Source organism: Artemia sp. Qi Xiang Cuo, chromosome 21, assembly GCF_049724085.1.
Source record: "Artemia sp. Qi Xiang Cuo chromosome 21, ASM4972408v1, whole genome shotgun sequence".
Lineage (NCBI taxonomy): Eukaryota > Metazoa > Arthropoda > Branchiopoda > Anostraca > Artemiidae > Artemia > Artemia sp. Qi Xiang Cuo.
This window is the reverse complement of record NC_142814.1, coordinates 16,244,610-16,260,510: the sequence shown is the minus strand read 5'-3', so window position 1 is coordinate 16,260,510 and position 15,901 is coordinate 16,244,610. Positions and strand designations below refer to the sequence as shown.

The 15,901-nt window shown below is 36.3% G+C and overlaps 1 protein-coding gene across 1 annotated transcript in view; it reads right to left on the bottom strand.

The window, feature by feature from the left end:
* The window catches only part of LOC148939279 (ubiquitin carboxyl-terminal hydrolase 51-like), an 84,977-nt gene extending 71,961 nt beyond the window's left edge, over positions 1 to 13,016 (bottom strand). Inside the window, exon 1 of the mRNA XM_089106971.1 lies at positions 12,813 to 13,016. Within this exon, the coding sequence (XP_088963097.1) occupies positions 12,813 to 12,928 (116 nt within the window). The 5' untranslated portion in view covers positions 12,929 to 13,016. The remainder of the gene's footprint in view (positions 1 to 12,812) is intronic.
* Between the last annotated feature and the right edge of the window lie 2,885 nt (positions 13,017 to 15,901).

Here is a 15,901-nt window from a genome sequence, read left to right as displayed (position 1 = left end):
ATTGTGTTGGGTGATTTTAGTCTTCTTCAGAGTTCTTCATTTGTGACATGGTCACTGTACTTAATCTGTGCTATACAGCATAGGCATCTCATTTTGAATGCAAGAAGGGTGTCCTCATTTTTGGCTTTTATTGTCAATGTTTCACACCCATCAAGTGCAATGGGTATAATCAGGCTCTTAAGAAGGTGAGCTTTCAGATGGTATGAAAGGTGGCTAGACTTCTATAAATTTGAGTCTTCTGAAACTAGAGCTGATAAGGACTGTGTACCATTTAACATTGGCATCATGGCAATTATCTGCTGTTATATAAGCAATTTAGCAACTGCTGAAATATATGGGCCATTAAACTAGAATAAAAATAAATAAATGAACAAACATTAATTAATTGAACCCTTATGGGTCTTTACTATAGGCAATGCAAAAGGATTACCCCTGACTTAAACAGGAGAGTAGAAACTTCATTTCCCTTCTAATGAAGATCTGGAATTATCCAAGGGGAAAATAGGGGGGTCTAAACGCTGGCTCCCAGGGAGAAGCCAGCAAGAATACAAGATTTTTCTGAGATATGAAATTTAAGATAAAAGTGAAGATAATGATTCTACTTTGACTCTCCACATTGTTGAAAATCCAGATAATGTGGTTCTTTTTGATGAGGCAACTTTACTATCTGAAGCAAATGGCTTCCCCCATTCTTTTAGGAAGGTAATTGAAATTTTAAATAATTCATCAATCCATCAAATGCATCAATTGGAAATCGAAAGTTCTAGTGCCCTTTCTAAGATAATACAGTATCTAAAAGAAATCCTTATTCTAGCTTAATTGCCCTTGTATTTCAGAAACCTTGTTTTAAATAGAGATACTGGAGATATTCTTACAAATCCAATTTACAATAACTTCAAATCAAAGGATTCAAATAACATTTTTCTTCAGTTTAAACTAATATCATCTGACCAAACTTTTAATGAAAATTAGGTCAGTAGACAAGCTAAGTCAATCACTAAGCAGAGAATCTGGCACAATCTAATTGGTGAATAGTCTCTCATTTATTCTGTCTTGGTTTTTTAGTTTGCTTGATGCAGGCTTTCTTCTGCTCTGTTAAAGTTAATTCAAAAGGGTAGTTTATTTTTTTCTTCTTCTTTTTTTGAACATTGAAGATGGCTGGGCGGAAGTCCCTGACGAAATTTCTGCCTCGGTCATTTTTGCTTCTTTTTTGTCTGCTGGCTGACATTACCCTTATTTTTCTGGGCTAAATAATTTTATTATTTTTTTTTTATTTGTTCTATTTCAATTCTGATTGTAGCTCTTTCTGTCTTTAATAGTTCACATAGCTAATTTAATTTTATTTCAACTAAAATTTTACCATTTTAAAATTATAATTACTTGTAGGCTACTATAATACACTTTATTGTTCTGACAACAAGAGACCAAAGTCAGACAGACGGCCTTTTAAACTGGGGAACACAGCTATACCCAAAACAAAATCATATTTTTATTCATTTATTAATTCCAAAATGCAGTAAGCTTTACCCAGCTTGTTGTACTAAACATTATAAAAATTTATGACAGTGCTGACAACATAATACACACATACAAATCTATGAAACTAACACACTATGAAAACATACAGGTCACAAAAAAAACTAATACAAAAAAATATATATATATATAAAATATTCTCAAAACGGATTGCAATAAGACCTAGTGTAGAAACCTGTAGAGGCTAAACTACTTTTGAAAAACTGGACGATGATAGTTGCAGCTGTTTCTGATGGAAGTGCATTTCAAGTCTTCTACACTTGGCTAGATAAAAGAGTTTTGGCCTAATCTTTTCTGTGAACATGTACTGGAAGTAATATGTGATATATTTAAAATACAAAATTGTTTCCAAATCCTTCAAAATAAAATAAAATTATTTCGTTTTAAATATACTTCCGATGTAAATTAAACTCCCCCCTAATTAAGTTTAAATCCCGCTTCAAACCTGAGTCCAAATTCTCAATCCACAAAAGAGAAACTAAATTTTATGCTCAGCCAAAACATCTCTTTAAAGTATAAAAAATGGATGATTATATTCGTAAAGAACTTGATACTTGATGAATTCTAGAGTACTTTTTAATGCTTTGCGTGCATTCCACACTTTTTGTCTTACAGACCAACAGATGTGAAATATGGAAAAGCTACCGACCAGATGACGGTATTAATTAAAGAAGATAGTTTGAATCTCGCAAAAATACTTGACAAAAAATCACGAGACAAGGTTTTATACAAAGTAGATTCAAGTAACATAGAAAGTTTCAAGTTAATACAGGATTGTCAAAAGTTTAATGACTAAATTATTAAAAGTAAAATAATTGGACGTATAATTAGTACAAAAAACTTAGTTTTTCAACATTATGAAAAGGTGGCGGGCCCCTCAACAGGAATTGAGCCAATCGTGAAATAGTTCTTAGCGCGCAGAATCAAGACTAATGTTATATAGTGTTGTAAAAGTGTTTTTCGGATTATTATGCATTAAGTATTCAGAACCCAGGCATTATGATTACAGACATTATGCTTCTATCATTCTGCGAGTAATTATAATTTTTACTGAAGTTTGTCTTATATGCGCATGTTGCTGTACACCTAAATATGCAAGTCCAATAAATCTATTACTTTTCTATTTGTGTTTATTTTACTTGTATGCCTGTATCTTATGCAAAGTAGATAACTAGTTTGGTTGTACTCCATTGGTAGCGTTGCCTAAGGAATCTGATTTCTATATAACATTAGAGGTAATTGACAAGGAGATAACTCGAGGAAATGAGGTTAGACATCTGGATTGATGGCTGGAGAACTTGTAAACTACTTTAGTCACATGTTTAAGTCTCTTTCATAGAGAGTGGCGCTGTCACCCATTTACCTTACCCTCCGTTATATATGGTGCAATCTTTAGCAGCACAAGGTAATCTTAGTAGCACAAGGTAATCGTAGCGGTACAAGTTTATTTCAATTCAGCGACAAGTTAATAATCTTAACGGCACAAGTATCATAAATGGCACACGCTTAAAATATTAACGGCGCAATCAAACTTAATGGTATAAGTGGCGCAAATAAAAATTCCCCTGGTAGAAGTGGCGTAATCGTTAGTGTTACAAGCGGCACAACCAATGGCGTTACAAGTGGCGCAATCGGAAAACTTATAAGGTGCAAGTTAACAGCTTTAAACCCGAAATTCCCCAGGCAGAAACATGGTGGGTATATTTTGTGTTGGTGTTGATGGATGCTACTGTATTCTGTAAAAGTGGGAAGTGAGTTATCAAATTTGAGACTCGAATCAAAGCAAACCCCAAGGTCTTGAACATACTCCATGCTTGAAATTGATTTACAATCAACAAAGTAATGGTAATGTTGAGGGAGTCTCTGCAAATAGTGCACAGCATTGCACTTGGTTTCATTAATGAACATAGAGTTTTCCATTAACCATTGGCACAGAGCATCCATATCCTCTTGAAGTAAAGAAATCTCATGTTCATTCATGTCTGACCTGTAAACTTTCACATCACCTGCAAACATTTTTAAGGTCAAAGTCTTAACAACATGCAGCAAATCATTGATAAAAAGGCAGAAGAGTACCAACACAAGACAACTGCCTTCCAGAACTCCACTTATAACAGACATAGGAGATGACAAAGCATCTCCTACTGTAACCTCTTGGGTTCTATTTGTAAGATAATCTGTTATCCATGCTCTGCAGTTCATGGGCTGATACCATATAGTTGACATTTCTTTATCAAAAGTGGGACAGAAATTTTGTCAAATGCTTTGGAAAAGTCAATATAAATGTAATCAAAATAAATACCATTATTTGCCATCAATTGAAAATCACTGCTTACAGAACCCATGCTGAGCTGAATGGCATGAGTTATTTTTGTCAAACGTGCCTGGATTCTGCTCACCAGAACTTTCTCCATTATACAGGAAAAGATAGGTGGATTTGAAACCAGTCTGCAATTTTTAAAATGGTGCTTTTGAACTGATGCAGTAACATTTGACTCAACCTCCTGACGATTTAGACAAAGCAACTTAGTTACTCTATTTTTAGCTCTTTTATATTTTCACCATGAATCAGAAGTTTTAATTTTTATGTTTTCACACCACCTATTACCTTTTTCTTTTAGCATTTGTACAATATACCAAGGAAGGATCTGTCTATTTTTACAAAACTGATTGTACATGTCCTTGGCAATTTTGACAATTTCATTTGGGGCACTATGATGTTTTAGAATATGCCACAGACCTTTCCTCTATATGAGCCCAAAGGCCTGTCAAAAACCAATTATTAGTTGATAGCGCTCTCTATTAAACTCAATGTGTTGTTTTATCAGTTGATCAAACAGTTCATGGTAACAAACTGTAAGTAAGGAAAAACCCAGCTCAATAGTAACCCGAACTCTAAAAAACAGAATTTTGATACCAATAGATATATCAAAAGAATTGACTTTTTATGCTGATTTCCAATATGAAAACTTCATTAAGTTTAATCTTACCCTTCAAAGATTATGAACCTCAGAAAATTTTCCTGATTTTCGAAAAAAGTGGAAAACGGCCCCTAAAAGTCTAGTGATCTCAATGAAAATCATACCATCAGATTCAGCATATCAGAGAACCCTACTGTATAGGTTTCTAACTCCTGTGTGCAAAAATGTGGAATTTTGTAGTTTTTGCCAGAAGAAAGATCATGGATGCGTGTTTATTTGTTTGTTTTTGTCCCCAGGGGTGATCATATTGACCAAGTGACCCTAGAATATTGGGAGAGGGCTCATTTGAACAGAAATTAAAACTTATAGCACCCTTTTTAAGTGACCATTGTTTGCACATAGTATTTGTTATTGGGATGCAGGCATGCATTTTTGGGTAGGGGGGGGCAAATTTTCTGCTGGGGTTTTTCCATGGGGAGGGAAGTTTCCAGGGAGTGAACTTGCCAGGGAAAATTATACACTGGGGGAATTTGCCAGAATTTTTATACAGAACTATTTTCATATGTCTTGCTTTCTCTTTTCCATCTCAATTTAAAGTGCAGAATGGTTAAGAGTAATTCTCTGGGGTAAATTTTCACAGGGATTGAATTGTCTAGAGGATATTTTCGTGGGGAGGGGGGATTTTTCTGAGGAGGAGGGGCCAGATTTCTTGGCATTATTTAGAAAAAAATCAGAAAATAAATAAAAAACAAGTTTTTTCAACTGAAAGTAAGGAGCAACATTAAAACTTACAACAAACAGAAATTATTCCATATATGTAGGGGGTGCCTCCTCCTCAACACCTTGCTTTTAACACTTAAGTTTAAATTGTCTCCCAATTCTTTAAGAACAACTTCTGAAGCACTATGTTTGTTTAATTGGAACAATAAGAAGCTTTTTTCAAAAGTGCTATAGAACACTTTAGCGTAAAAAGCGAGGTGCTGAGGAGGAGACAACCCCCTTCATATATGGAATAGTTTCTGTTCATTTTAAGTCTTAATGTTGCTCCTTACTTTCAGTTGAAAAAACTTCTTTTTTAATGCACAGTAAAGATTTGGTCTATAGTTGATTGTCCTGGTCAAAACCCAGCTTGATACTTGTCAATAAAATGAGTGGGGATTGCTTGTATTCTATGCAGGAGGATCTTAGTCAGAATACTGGTTTGGTGGCTTGTCAGGCTGATAGACCAATAGTTTCAACACTCTTTTTTAGCCTTTTTCGCGGATTGTGACTATTCCTGCCTTACCACTGTCAAGGGATGTACCCACTTAACCAGGTACTACTATAATACTATGGTATAGGTCAACAACAGCTTCTGAGTTGATATTCATTAGTTCTGCAGTGACACCATATGACCCTGGAGCTTTGTGTTGCTTCAGGGATTCCCTGGCTGCTTTGGTCTTGGATCTTTTTGGAGGTGGTGGGATGTCACATTCTGTAATTAAAATGTAGCTTAGGATGTTTAGTTATGTCATTACATTTGTTTAATTTCTCTTCAAAATAATCCTTCCTTTGGGCAAGTTTTATTTTTACATCATTGCTGTTCCCTTGTTTGTCCTGGATCACATGTTACCTTAAATTTCATCTTCTAGCAATTAAGGTTGAAGAACCTGTACATGTTGCCAGGTAACATTGACTTGACAATCTTCATGTCACAGTTGGATTATCACTATTTACATGGCTACAGGGCTACAGTTCATAACACAATTCATAATGACAGGACAATTAACACAATTTTCATATTTATAGGACAGTTTGGTTTTGTTGTTGGGTTCTCTACATGTATTACTGGCTCGGCATATGTGGGGGTTAAAGGGGGCAGGTGGTATCTAATAGATCCTACTCCACGATCCTGGTTTGTCCCACTGTGTCTTCAATGAATTGCCACTCCAATCATGGTCAACACCAACCTTGAAGCTATCAACTGATCTTGCCAACACAGTAGATTAGCTAAGTGGTTTTCTCAGTGGGACAATGCAATTAGTGAAGAAGTTGAAATTTTTGTGCTTTCTGCTAAATGTTTGACACAGTTTTATGGGATTTCCTTGTGTTCTGGTATATTAATTGTGATCAAAAATGGGCTTGATGGTGCCACTGGTCATCATCTTAAATGCAAGGATGACATCTCCTCTCTCTAAAAAGTACATTAGGGTAGGTAGGTCAAGCTTTTCTAGTTGTTGCTTGTAGGAGATTTGTTTTTTTGCAAAAGGGAGTTTGGCAACCAACATACCAAACTCAAGATGGGGACAAAAAAGAGCTGTGTAAAGCTTTTTGATAACTCTTGGTTGGCAACTTGTTACTGATTGCTTGATCAAACCAAGGACCTTGTTTGCCATAGCTGCTTGGACCTTATTGTCAATTAATACCCCAAGATCATGCTCTTCCTTGGCACTCTGAATGGGCATATTGTGACCTACAGAGTCAATCATGTGATAACTATGGCAGGGATTGTTTGGACCAAGATGAAGGACTTAGCATTTGTGTGAGTTGAACTCAAGCATCCAGGGTGTTGCCCACATACAGAGGTTGTTAAAATCTTCTTGCAAAGAAAAGCAATTTTCTATAGAGGCTGCTGGACTAAAAAGTTTGGAATTGTCTGCATAAAGTACCAAGCCATTCTTGACCACCTCAGGAACGTCATTTATGTAAAGGCTAAACAATGTTGGGCCTAGTTTGGTCCCTTGGGGGACACAACTCTTAATGTGAACTGGTGTGGAATAGAGGAGGTTACCTCTTTCATCATATACAGCAAAAATCTGGGTTATCTTGGATAAGAAGCTTTGAATCCACTGGGCAACATCATTATCTATCTGATATACTGACAGCTTGATCATCAGGTAGCAGTGAGACAATTTACCAAAGGCCTTAGCTGGATCTAGTAGTAACATATCGACTGGGAAACCCTCCTCCAGCAGATCAGTTACAGATTTGTAAGCTAGCGTAAGATTTGCTTTGATAGACATCCCTTTCCTAAAACTGTGCTGAACACCCAAAAGAAAGCCATTCTTGGTCATATGCACTATAATTGCATCATTGACTTTCCCTTCATTAAGTTTGGCCACAACTGAGGTCAGGCTAATAGGTCAATATTTTTCAGACTGGGTTGTAGATCCATTCTTGAATATGGGAGTAATTATGGCTGTCCACAAATCTGCAGGTAGGCTACTAGTCAGAAGAGACAAGCAAACAGAGTGGCTCTGCTACTATACCTGCAAGGTCTTAAAGGAGCCTGGGATGTATACCATCTGGACCTTTAGCGTTGTTGGGGTCTAGTTTACTCGGCCTTTTCTTAATCTCGTCCATTGTGACATAATTTTAGGCATAAGGCACTTGACCATCCTGGGGGCAGGGGACAGTGGCTTGTCATTGGGGCCCACTGAGAAATTGGATGCAAATGTGTTGTTCAGCAAATTTGCAATGTCCTCTGGATCTTCCAGCTTTTTTCCTTCAAGGTTGAGCAGGAATGGCATAGTTTGTCTACTCTTATCTTTAGCAGATACGTATCTCCAGAACCTCTTTTGGTTGTCTTTGATATTTAATGCCAAGTTATCTTCATAGTCAGCTATGAAGTGTCTAGTCAGTTGCCTCAGTTTATTCCTTGTTCCTGCAAAACAATCCCAGTGGTGTGTACACTTGCATTTCTTATATTTTGAAAAAGCCTTCTTCTTATGGTTCACAGCCCTTTTAATAGTCAGTGTGGCAGTGTTTTTGGTGCCTTCACAAATGAAAATGAAGTACCTCTCAGCTTGGAGCAGAGTATTTTTTAAATTTTGCCAGGCTAGCTCAATGTCTCCCTTGACAATCACTAGGTCCCATTTTGCTGCCCATATTATCTCCCTGATATTGTTGTAGTCAGTGTAAGTTTGTTTAGTGCAATTATTTTTCTGTTGACTAAACAGCAAGTCATGGCATATACAGACGTGGTTGCTGGCACCAATAGGGGGGAGGAACTCAGTGTTCACTACAATCCCAGATTGTTAGTGATTGTCAAATCTAGAAGGGATGGCATTTGGTTATTTTTATACCAGGTTGGTTGGTCTATTACCTGATATAAGCTATTGCTACCCAAATATTCAACAAATGGGTTATTAACATGTTGTAGGATCTCTCCTGGTGGATACTTCTCTTGCTGATACTCAGTATGCCCCATAGTTTTGTAGACAGGCTAGTGTTATAAACATCTTTTTATAGGGTTTTAGCAAAAATCTGTTAGGAATCTGGGAATATTCCTTGTCCTGGGGAGTGTTTTTAACCTCAGATTGAGTTTAGACATTAGCAGTATATGGTACATGTCTGTTAATGGTGACTTCCAGCATCTGGATATCAGAATTTAGTTGATCATGTTTTTAGTCACTCCATTGGGTTGTCTCTATGTAACCTTTTGTTGATGTATATGCTTGAAAGCTGTGTTGATGATATATGGCTCATTCTCTCTGCAGAAGTCAATTAGCCATTCTCCCCTTAAGATAACCATATCCATGCGGGTTTATTACATCTTTCTGATTGACATGGCTATTTCCCACCACTGTATTGAATTCACTTGTATTGAATGACAATCAGTATATTGTTTTTGGACATCAGGTCATTACACTACAATTGAAAGTAGAATTGACCTTCACTTTAGGCAAATTCCAGAACATATACATGGATGACTGAGATTTTTTATGGGTCCTTTCAGATGAACAGTCACAATTCTTTCTGAACAAGAGTGAAGTTGATCAGTGACCTTTTGGTTGCTGAAGATAGAATGAAAACAACACCCAGCCAGTGAACACTGTCAGTATGTTCTGACAGTAGAAAAGTAGTTCCAAGGATATTTTCTTCTTGGGGTTAGGGGAGGTGTCTCTCAGCCAGGCAAACTACATCCCTTCTGTATCTATTTATTTCTTTCAATAGAGGATTAATTTTCCCAGATTTTGCTAGAATTCAGCTGCTAAGTGTACCAATGCTTAAAAAGAATCCTTGATATTAAAGTATCATTCCATCTGATGGGTGCCTTAGCTCTATGATGGTTAATGGCTTTCTTGTATGCAGCAACAGATTCAGTATCATTCCAACAAGGGTTGTTGGTTACCCCAGACACAGTAGCACTTTGATCTTTTGATTTTGGGGTTATACTCATATTTGAAAGGAGTAGGTTTCTTGGCTGATTTTTTTTAAGGTAATGAGCCACTCCTCTCCATCAACTTGCAGAGGTTGGTGTCCAGAGCTCAATCTTCCACCCTTTTCTAGTTGTTCTCCAATAGAGGATACTTCCACAATGGTACCCTTCAGTACCACACAATTTAACCCATTGCTGGGGGGAAGGTTTTACCTTAAATTACATGTCCAGAGAGATAAGATGGTGATAAGCCTCCTGTAGAGCATCTCACTACTGTTGTGACATAACTATGGTTTGATGTCCCAGGTTAGCTTGTATTCAGCATTGGCCCAGTCATGATCAACTCCATTCTTGAATGCATCTATGGTTTGGGATTGGGTGGTGGCTTTGGAGAGACTGTTCCAGTGAGGGCTGGCATGTAAAGAGAAGAAATACTAGTGTTCACATTGATGGCAACAGGGAACTTGCAGCTTCTTTGTGTTTTGCCACTGATGGACATATTTAGAGACCAGTGGGCACTAAACAGTGTGCATCAAAGGGGCCTTCACCTTCCTTTACCTGTATTTATGGCCCCTGGGCAAGGATACCATGGTTATTACTATGGGCCCCCAGGGACAGGATCCCCCTTGATCTACACCTCCCTTCCACATGGAAGTCCCCTACATACCCATAGGATAATCCTCTATTGGGCACCAGGGGATGTGCTGAGTGGCCTGGTGAAAGCCCCTACTGAGAAGGGATCTCAGTAAAATTTGCCTTTGCTATTAGACTGTTTCATTGGGCTTCTGTTTAGAACTGCAGGCTTTAAACAAAGATTTCAGATTTTTTAAGCTTGTATCAAAGATTTAGCATCTAATAGGCCTGCAAAATAACTATAGGGATATGACAAGCTTGTTTAGTCCAACCAGGCTAACAAGATTATAGAATGGCTTTAGTATATTATTCTATAAGAGAGCTAGGCTCATGATTTCACATCTGAAAAAGATTTACTTAGTAACCTAACCTAAGGTAAAAAAAAACAGTATGCAATTAAACAAAATTATGTAAAGCTCAAGCCTGCACATCTTTTTACCAAATACAAATTGAGAAGAATTGTATATACCAATGAATAGCTAAAGATCTATGCTATGCATCAACATGGTTATTATTAAAACTTGAAACTTCAAACACTTGAAATTTTTACACTTGACTTGTTTTTGGAATTACCAATTATCCTATTTTTATGTATATATTCTTTCTGTGTTTTAGTTTTATTCACATGTTAACAGGAAGCTGATTGTCTTATCATTCTAAAAATGTAACTTCTATTGCTTGATATTTATTCTATAAATCACATTCTATTAAACATTTTTTTTTCTTTTCAATTGCTTGTCATTTGAACAGAAAATTTTGAAAAATTTTGAAAACAGAACATTTTGAATTTATGATGGCAAACTATTGGTGAAACTTTCACCAAGAAGGTAGGGATCTTGGCACTACACTCACATTGTATCATGCTGTAGTAAAATAGGGGCAGCTCAAATGGCAAAGAAAAGCAGTATTTCTCAAAAAGGCTTTTTACCCTAGGTTATCCTAACACTACCCTTACAACGGGACTATGAACCTTCTGACTTTTTTGGTGGGCTAGGCTACATATACTTAACTGGTAAATTTGTCGTGGGTCATATAATTTGGCTAAGATGAAAGTGAAAACATCATTTGATGCCTTTTTATGCTACTTCATAATTCAATAATTACTTCTGGGGCTAATTGCATCTTGAGCCCTTAAAGGGGCCCCAAAGATTGAACATTAAAGGTCATTTTTGTAACCACACAAGGAAGTTATCAACACTAGTTAAGTTATTGAAAAGTGATTAAAAACATATCACTAGTTTATAAATAAGTTGTTAAGTCATTGAAATGGTAAGAAAACAGTTTATATTTGAGTTGCCTAATAAATGAGGTTTGAATGTTCATAAATAAGCATTTTTGGAATATATTACTGTTGAACAACTTATTTATAAACTAGTGATATGTTTTAACCACTTTTCAATAACATAACTTGTGTTGATAGCTTCTTTGTGTGGTTACAAAAATGAAATGTCTTCAGGGCTCCTTTATGGGCTCAAGATGCAATTAGCCCCAGAAGCAATTATTGCATTACAAAATAACTTAAAAATAGGCATCAAATTACATTTTCACTTTTTGCTTAGCTAAATTACATGACCCACTGCAAATTTACCATTTAACCTAGCCTAATATGATTTCCTTGGTGGGCTAATGTCCTGGAGTCAAAGTTCATCTGAAGGAAGCAACTTAATAAAATAAAAGTGCCCTACTAGATTCCTTATTTCATGTTATCATAAATATAGCCAACAGGGACATGGTGAGTACATCCCTGTAGATCCCTACTAGATTCCTTATTTCATGTTATCATAAATATAGCCTACAGGGACATGGTGAGTACACTAAGCCTACTCAATGCCTTTTTGGTAAATGTTTTGTTATTCATACTATTGACTTACTAATCAAGTAAATATACCACTTGATGCCATTTTTATGCTCTTTTTAAATATAATAATAATCATTTTTGCTGCAAATGAATTTCACCCCTACCCCTATACATAACAATTCAGGGTACATATTTGCACATTAGGAGGGTGGGGGGTAAATTTTATTTCTGATGTAAATGAGAGGTAAGTTTAAACTTTCCCCCCCCCTCCCTAATCTGCAAATATATACCCTGAAGTGGTATATATAGGGGTGGGGGTAGGCCTAAAATTCATTTCCAACAAAACTGATTATTAGGCTAGCCTATATTTGGAAAAAGGCATCAAGTGGTTTGTTTCATGTTTACTTTATTTGTAGGTGAATAATAATGAATAACAAAAAATTTACTGCCTTTTTAAGGCTCTTTCTTAATATAACAATCACTTCACTAGCAAATGCTCTGATTAGGCTAGCCTAATCAGCTGACAAGCTGTATAGCCTATTATAAATTAGGAAAAACATTGTTCTGGTGTTTCTTATATTGTTTTATATACTCTATGGCTAGGCTAATATCTGTGACCATCAGGAAAGCTGGGCACATTATCAGAAAAGTGACCAGGATAGACCCTAGCCTATTAAAAAGGGCATAAAGTAAGGAATCTAGTGGTATTAATTTTGTTGTATTAAGAATATGTTTTCAATACTTGTAACTCTAGACTGTTATTATTTCCTTTAACTGTACTTACTGTGGAGATACTGTAACATTTTCATTTGGGAGTTTGCCCTCTCTCTTAGCAGCTTCTTTTAATGCATTTTCAACAAGTATAGATGACCTTGAAGAGGTTTTTCTATGTGAAGACATGAGAATTTGTACTAATACAATGTGTTTCAGCTAGAATCACATAAGATTACGTTGTTTTAAACACGTGAACTTTAAATCCGAAATATTTTGTGGCGGCTTTTTCAAATTTATTGCTGGATTGTTCACTTTAAATGAAATCATCAAGTGAGTTAGTGAGGCCAAGAACGATCATAGCTTTTTTGGCGCCGATTTACTAAATCGGCGCCGATTTGCAAAGAAAACACCGCCGATTTGAGCTTCAAAATCTAGCTGCGCATGTTTTCACCATCCATCGTTCTTATGCGGGGCTCCCAAGGCTGTCAATAAAGTTAATAAAGCTTTCTACAAAGCTAAAACCCTTTTTCCTTAGATAACTTTGTAAACCTTATTGCTGTCGGAAAAAAATTGAATAAAAGAGCCCCCAGACGGTTTTTTCACTCCCACTTTCCAGTAGTTTTCAGAGCTTCAACAATCATTTTGTTTTCATGTTTAATCAAAGTCCATTTTTAATTTTTTATTCTGTTTCCTTCCACCATTAAAAATGTTTTTTCAGTACCAAAGCACCCAGAATCCAGAAATCTGGAAGCTCAAATAACCCTTTTTTTAAATAGGTTTGGGGTACTTTAGTCTGGCTTAACATTCCACATCGCATGCAAAGAAAACTTAAGCCCAGAATCTGGAATCCGAGATTCTGGAAATTCTGGGAAGTCAGACCCTAGCTTAACTCCTTCTTTATTGGCTCGTGCGACTCCGTTACGGCCCAAAAAACACATTAATTAGGCTAATATATTTTTCACAAGCCTCACACTTTGTTCTAGGTTAGCAAAAAGCATATAAAAAGTAACTACTGCTGCGTTTTAGTTGAACCGACTAGAAGTAACTATTGATTAGAATAGACCTTAAGTTTTTGAAAACATCTAAAAAAATGTTTTTATATCATGAATATTATAATTTATCAATCAAAGGCTTAAAAAAAGCTAACGTCAAATTAGTATAGCAGTTGCTTTCGATTCCTACAGCAAAAAGGCAGCCATAGGCTCTTTTTATATTTTTTGGCCAACCTAGAACGAGACCCTACATAACCTGGAGCTTAAAAATCTGAGCTAATAAGCTTGGTGTTACTGGATAAAAGATAAGTATTTTCTTAGAGACAAAAATAAATTAGTTCTTAAGAAGCTTAAATTGCAAGAAAAGATTCCAGAGCACCGCATTATCAAGGTCTCTTAGCAAAGACCCATTTTCTTTTTCTTCATCATCATCTTCTGGTTCATCTTGTATTTTGTGAAGTCTTCATTCTTCTTCCCTTTTTTTTTACTGAGGATTCCAGGAGACACAAGTATCGACGCAGATCTGCTCCCTAGTACGAATCAAGGAGAAAACGGTTTCAACTGCAAGGCGGTTCTGAGACATCGTTTTGACAATTGGCATTGCACTAAAAACACGCTCGACACAAGTGGATGAGTTTGGAAGGGACATGATAGAGAACATCAATGGGCAAACTTTGAACTTCTTGCCAATTCAAGACCATTTTGATGCTCATTGAGTTTCCCCAAATAATTTCAGGACTCTTAAAGTACTGAGGGGCAAACGCTTAGACTCAGGAGGGATTGATCGTCACTGCGAGTTTAATTCTTCTAAAGATTGTCGACCGACTAGGTTAAGGTACATGAATAGTATTAGTACCAAGTCTTCAATGCCAGAGGCAGCCACAATTGGGTCAATGACTTTCATTTTCTGCAAATCTTAAAGGTTGAATTGCAGTAGCAGCAATCACAAAACTCTTTTGCTAAACTCACGTACAAGTTGAGATAAACGGTTTTAAAGGCACGCACCGTTTGGAGAGGAATACTTTCTTTTCATGACATCAGCTTCCACATTCGCTTCAGCATATATTCTTTCGAGAGGTAAAAGGTATTTAGGCTTGGATGAGTCATACGCACCTATCGGTTTTTTTTCGACTCTTTCTGGACGCAGGGAATTCCTGAGGATGGTCTAAAATAATGCGGAGACATTTTTGCAATGGCAGTGAAGTCTAACCCACTCCGCTTAAAATAAAACAGTCAACTTCTTGACTTGTGGCAAAATATAGCCCAGAAACTGAAAGTAAAGTTTCGTATATACATTTTCCATCATTTTCAGAACCTTTTCCGCAGATACCGACTTTGTGTTCTTGTATTCTTAATTTCTTGAATCCTTAAATTTTTATCGAAAAAAATTGCTGAATTTTGTCAAAAATGTACTGACCTTGTACCAGTTTGACATAATTGTACTGAGTTTTCGACTTAAAGAATATGTTGTAAGGATGTACAGCTCGGAGGAAAATGTACTGAATTTGGTGCAACTGCACCACCCATGACAATACTGCGTGCGGCAAAACGGATCAGAACGAATCAAAAACGAAATTAAAGAACAATTAATTTTGAGATTAGATAGAACGTGTCAATAATTAGCGCGAAAAACCAAAAATGTGCGCAGCTGGAAGACAAAGAAAAGCGAGAATCAGAACGAATCAAAAATGAAAGTGAAGGAGAAAAAATAATGCGTTAGAAAAATAATGCCGTTATAGTTTTTGACGCCAACAAACTGTAGAACAAAACACAGTATAATTTTACAAAAGCTGCCGTAAACTATGCAAGTGTTTGTTACGCCTTATTGGGACTCTTCAGCACGGGTCAGGTTTTTGACGCCTGCAAACTGCGATATAAAACCCAGTACAAACCTACAAAGATGCAATAAATTACGCAAATGTTAGTTAAAAGTCATTGAGACTATTGAACGTTGTATGTATTCACACTGGAGCCCTATATTTTCCTTAGGAGAAAATAGTATTTGGAAACGCATAAAATAACTAAAATTTACAATTGTTTACAACTCTTTAAAAGGCTCATAGAGCAAAAAACGGTAAATGCCAAAGTATTTATATATATTTTAATAATGTGTTACAAAAATTCAAAAACCTTAAAAAGAAAACCAAAAGTTTGAGGCATAAAAACA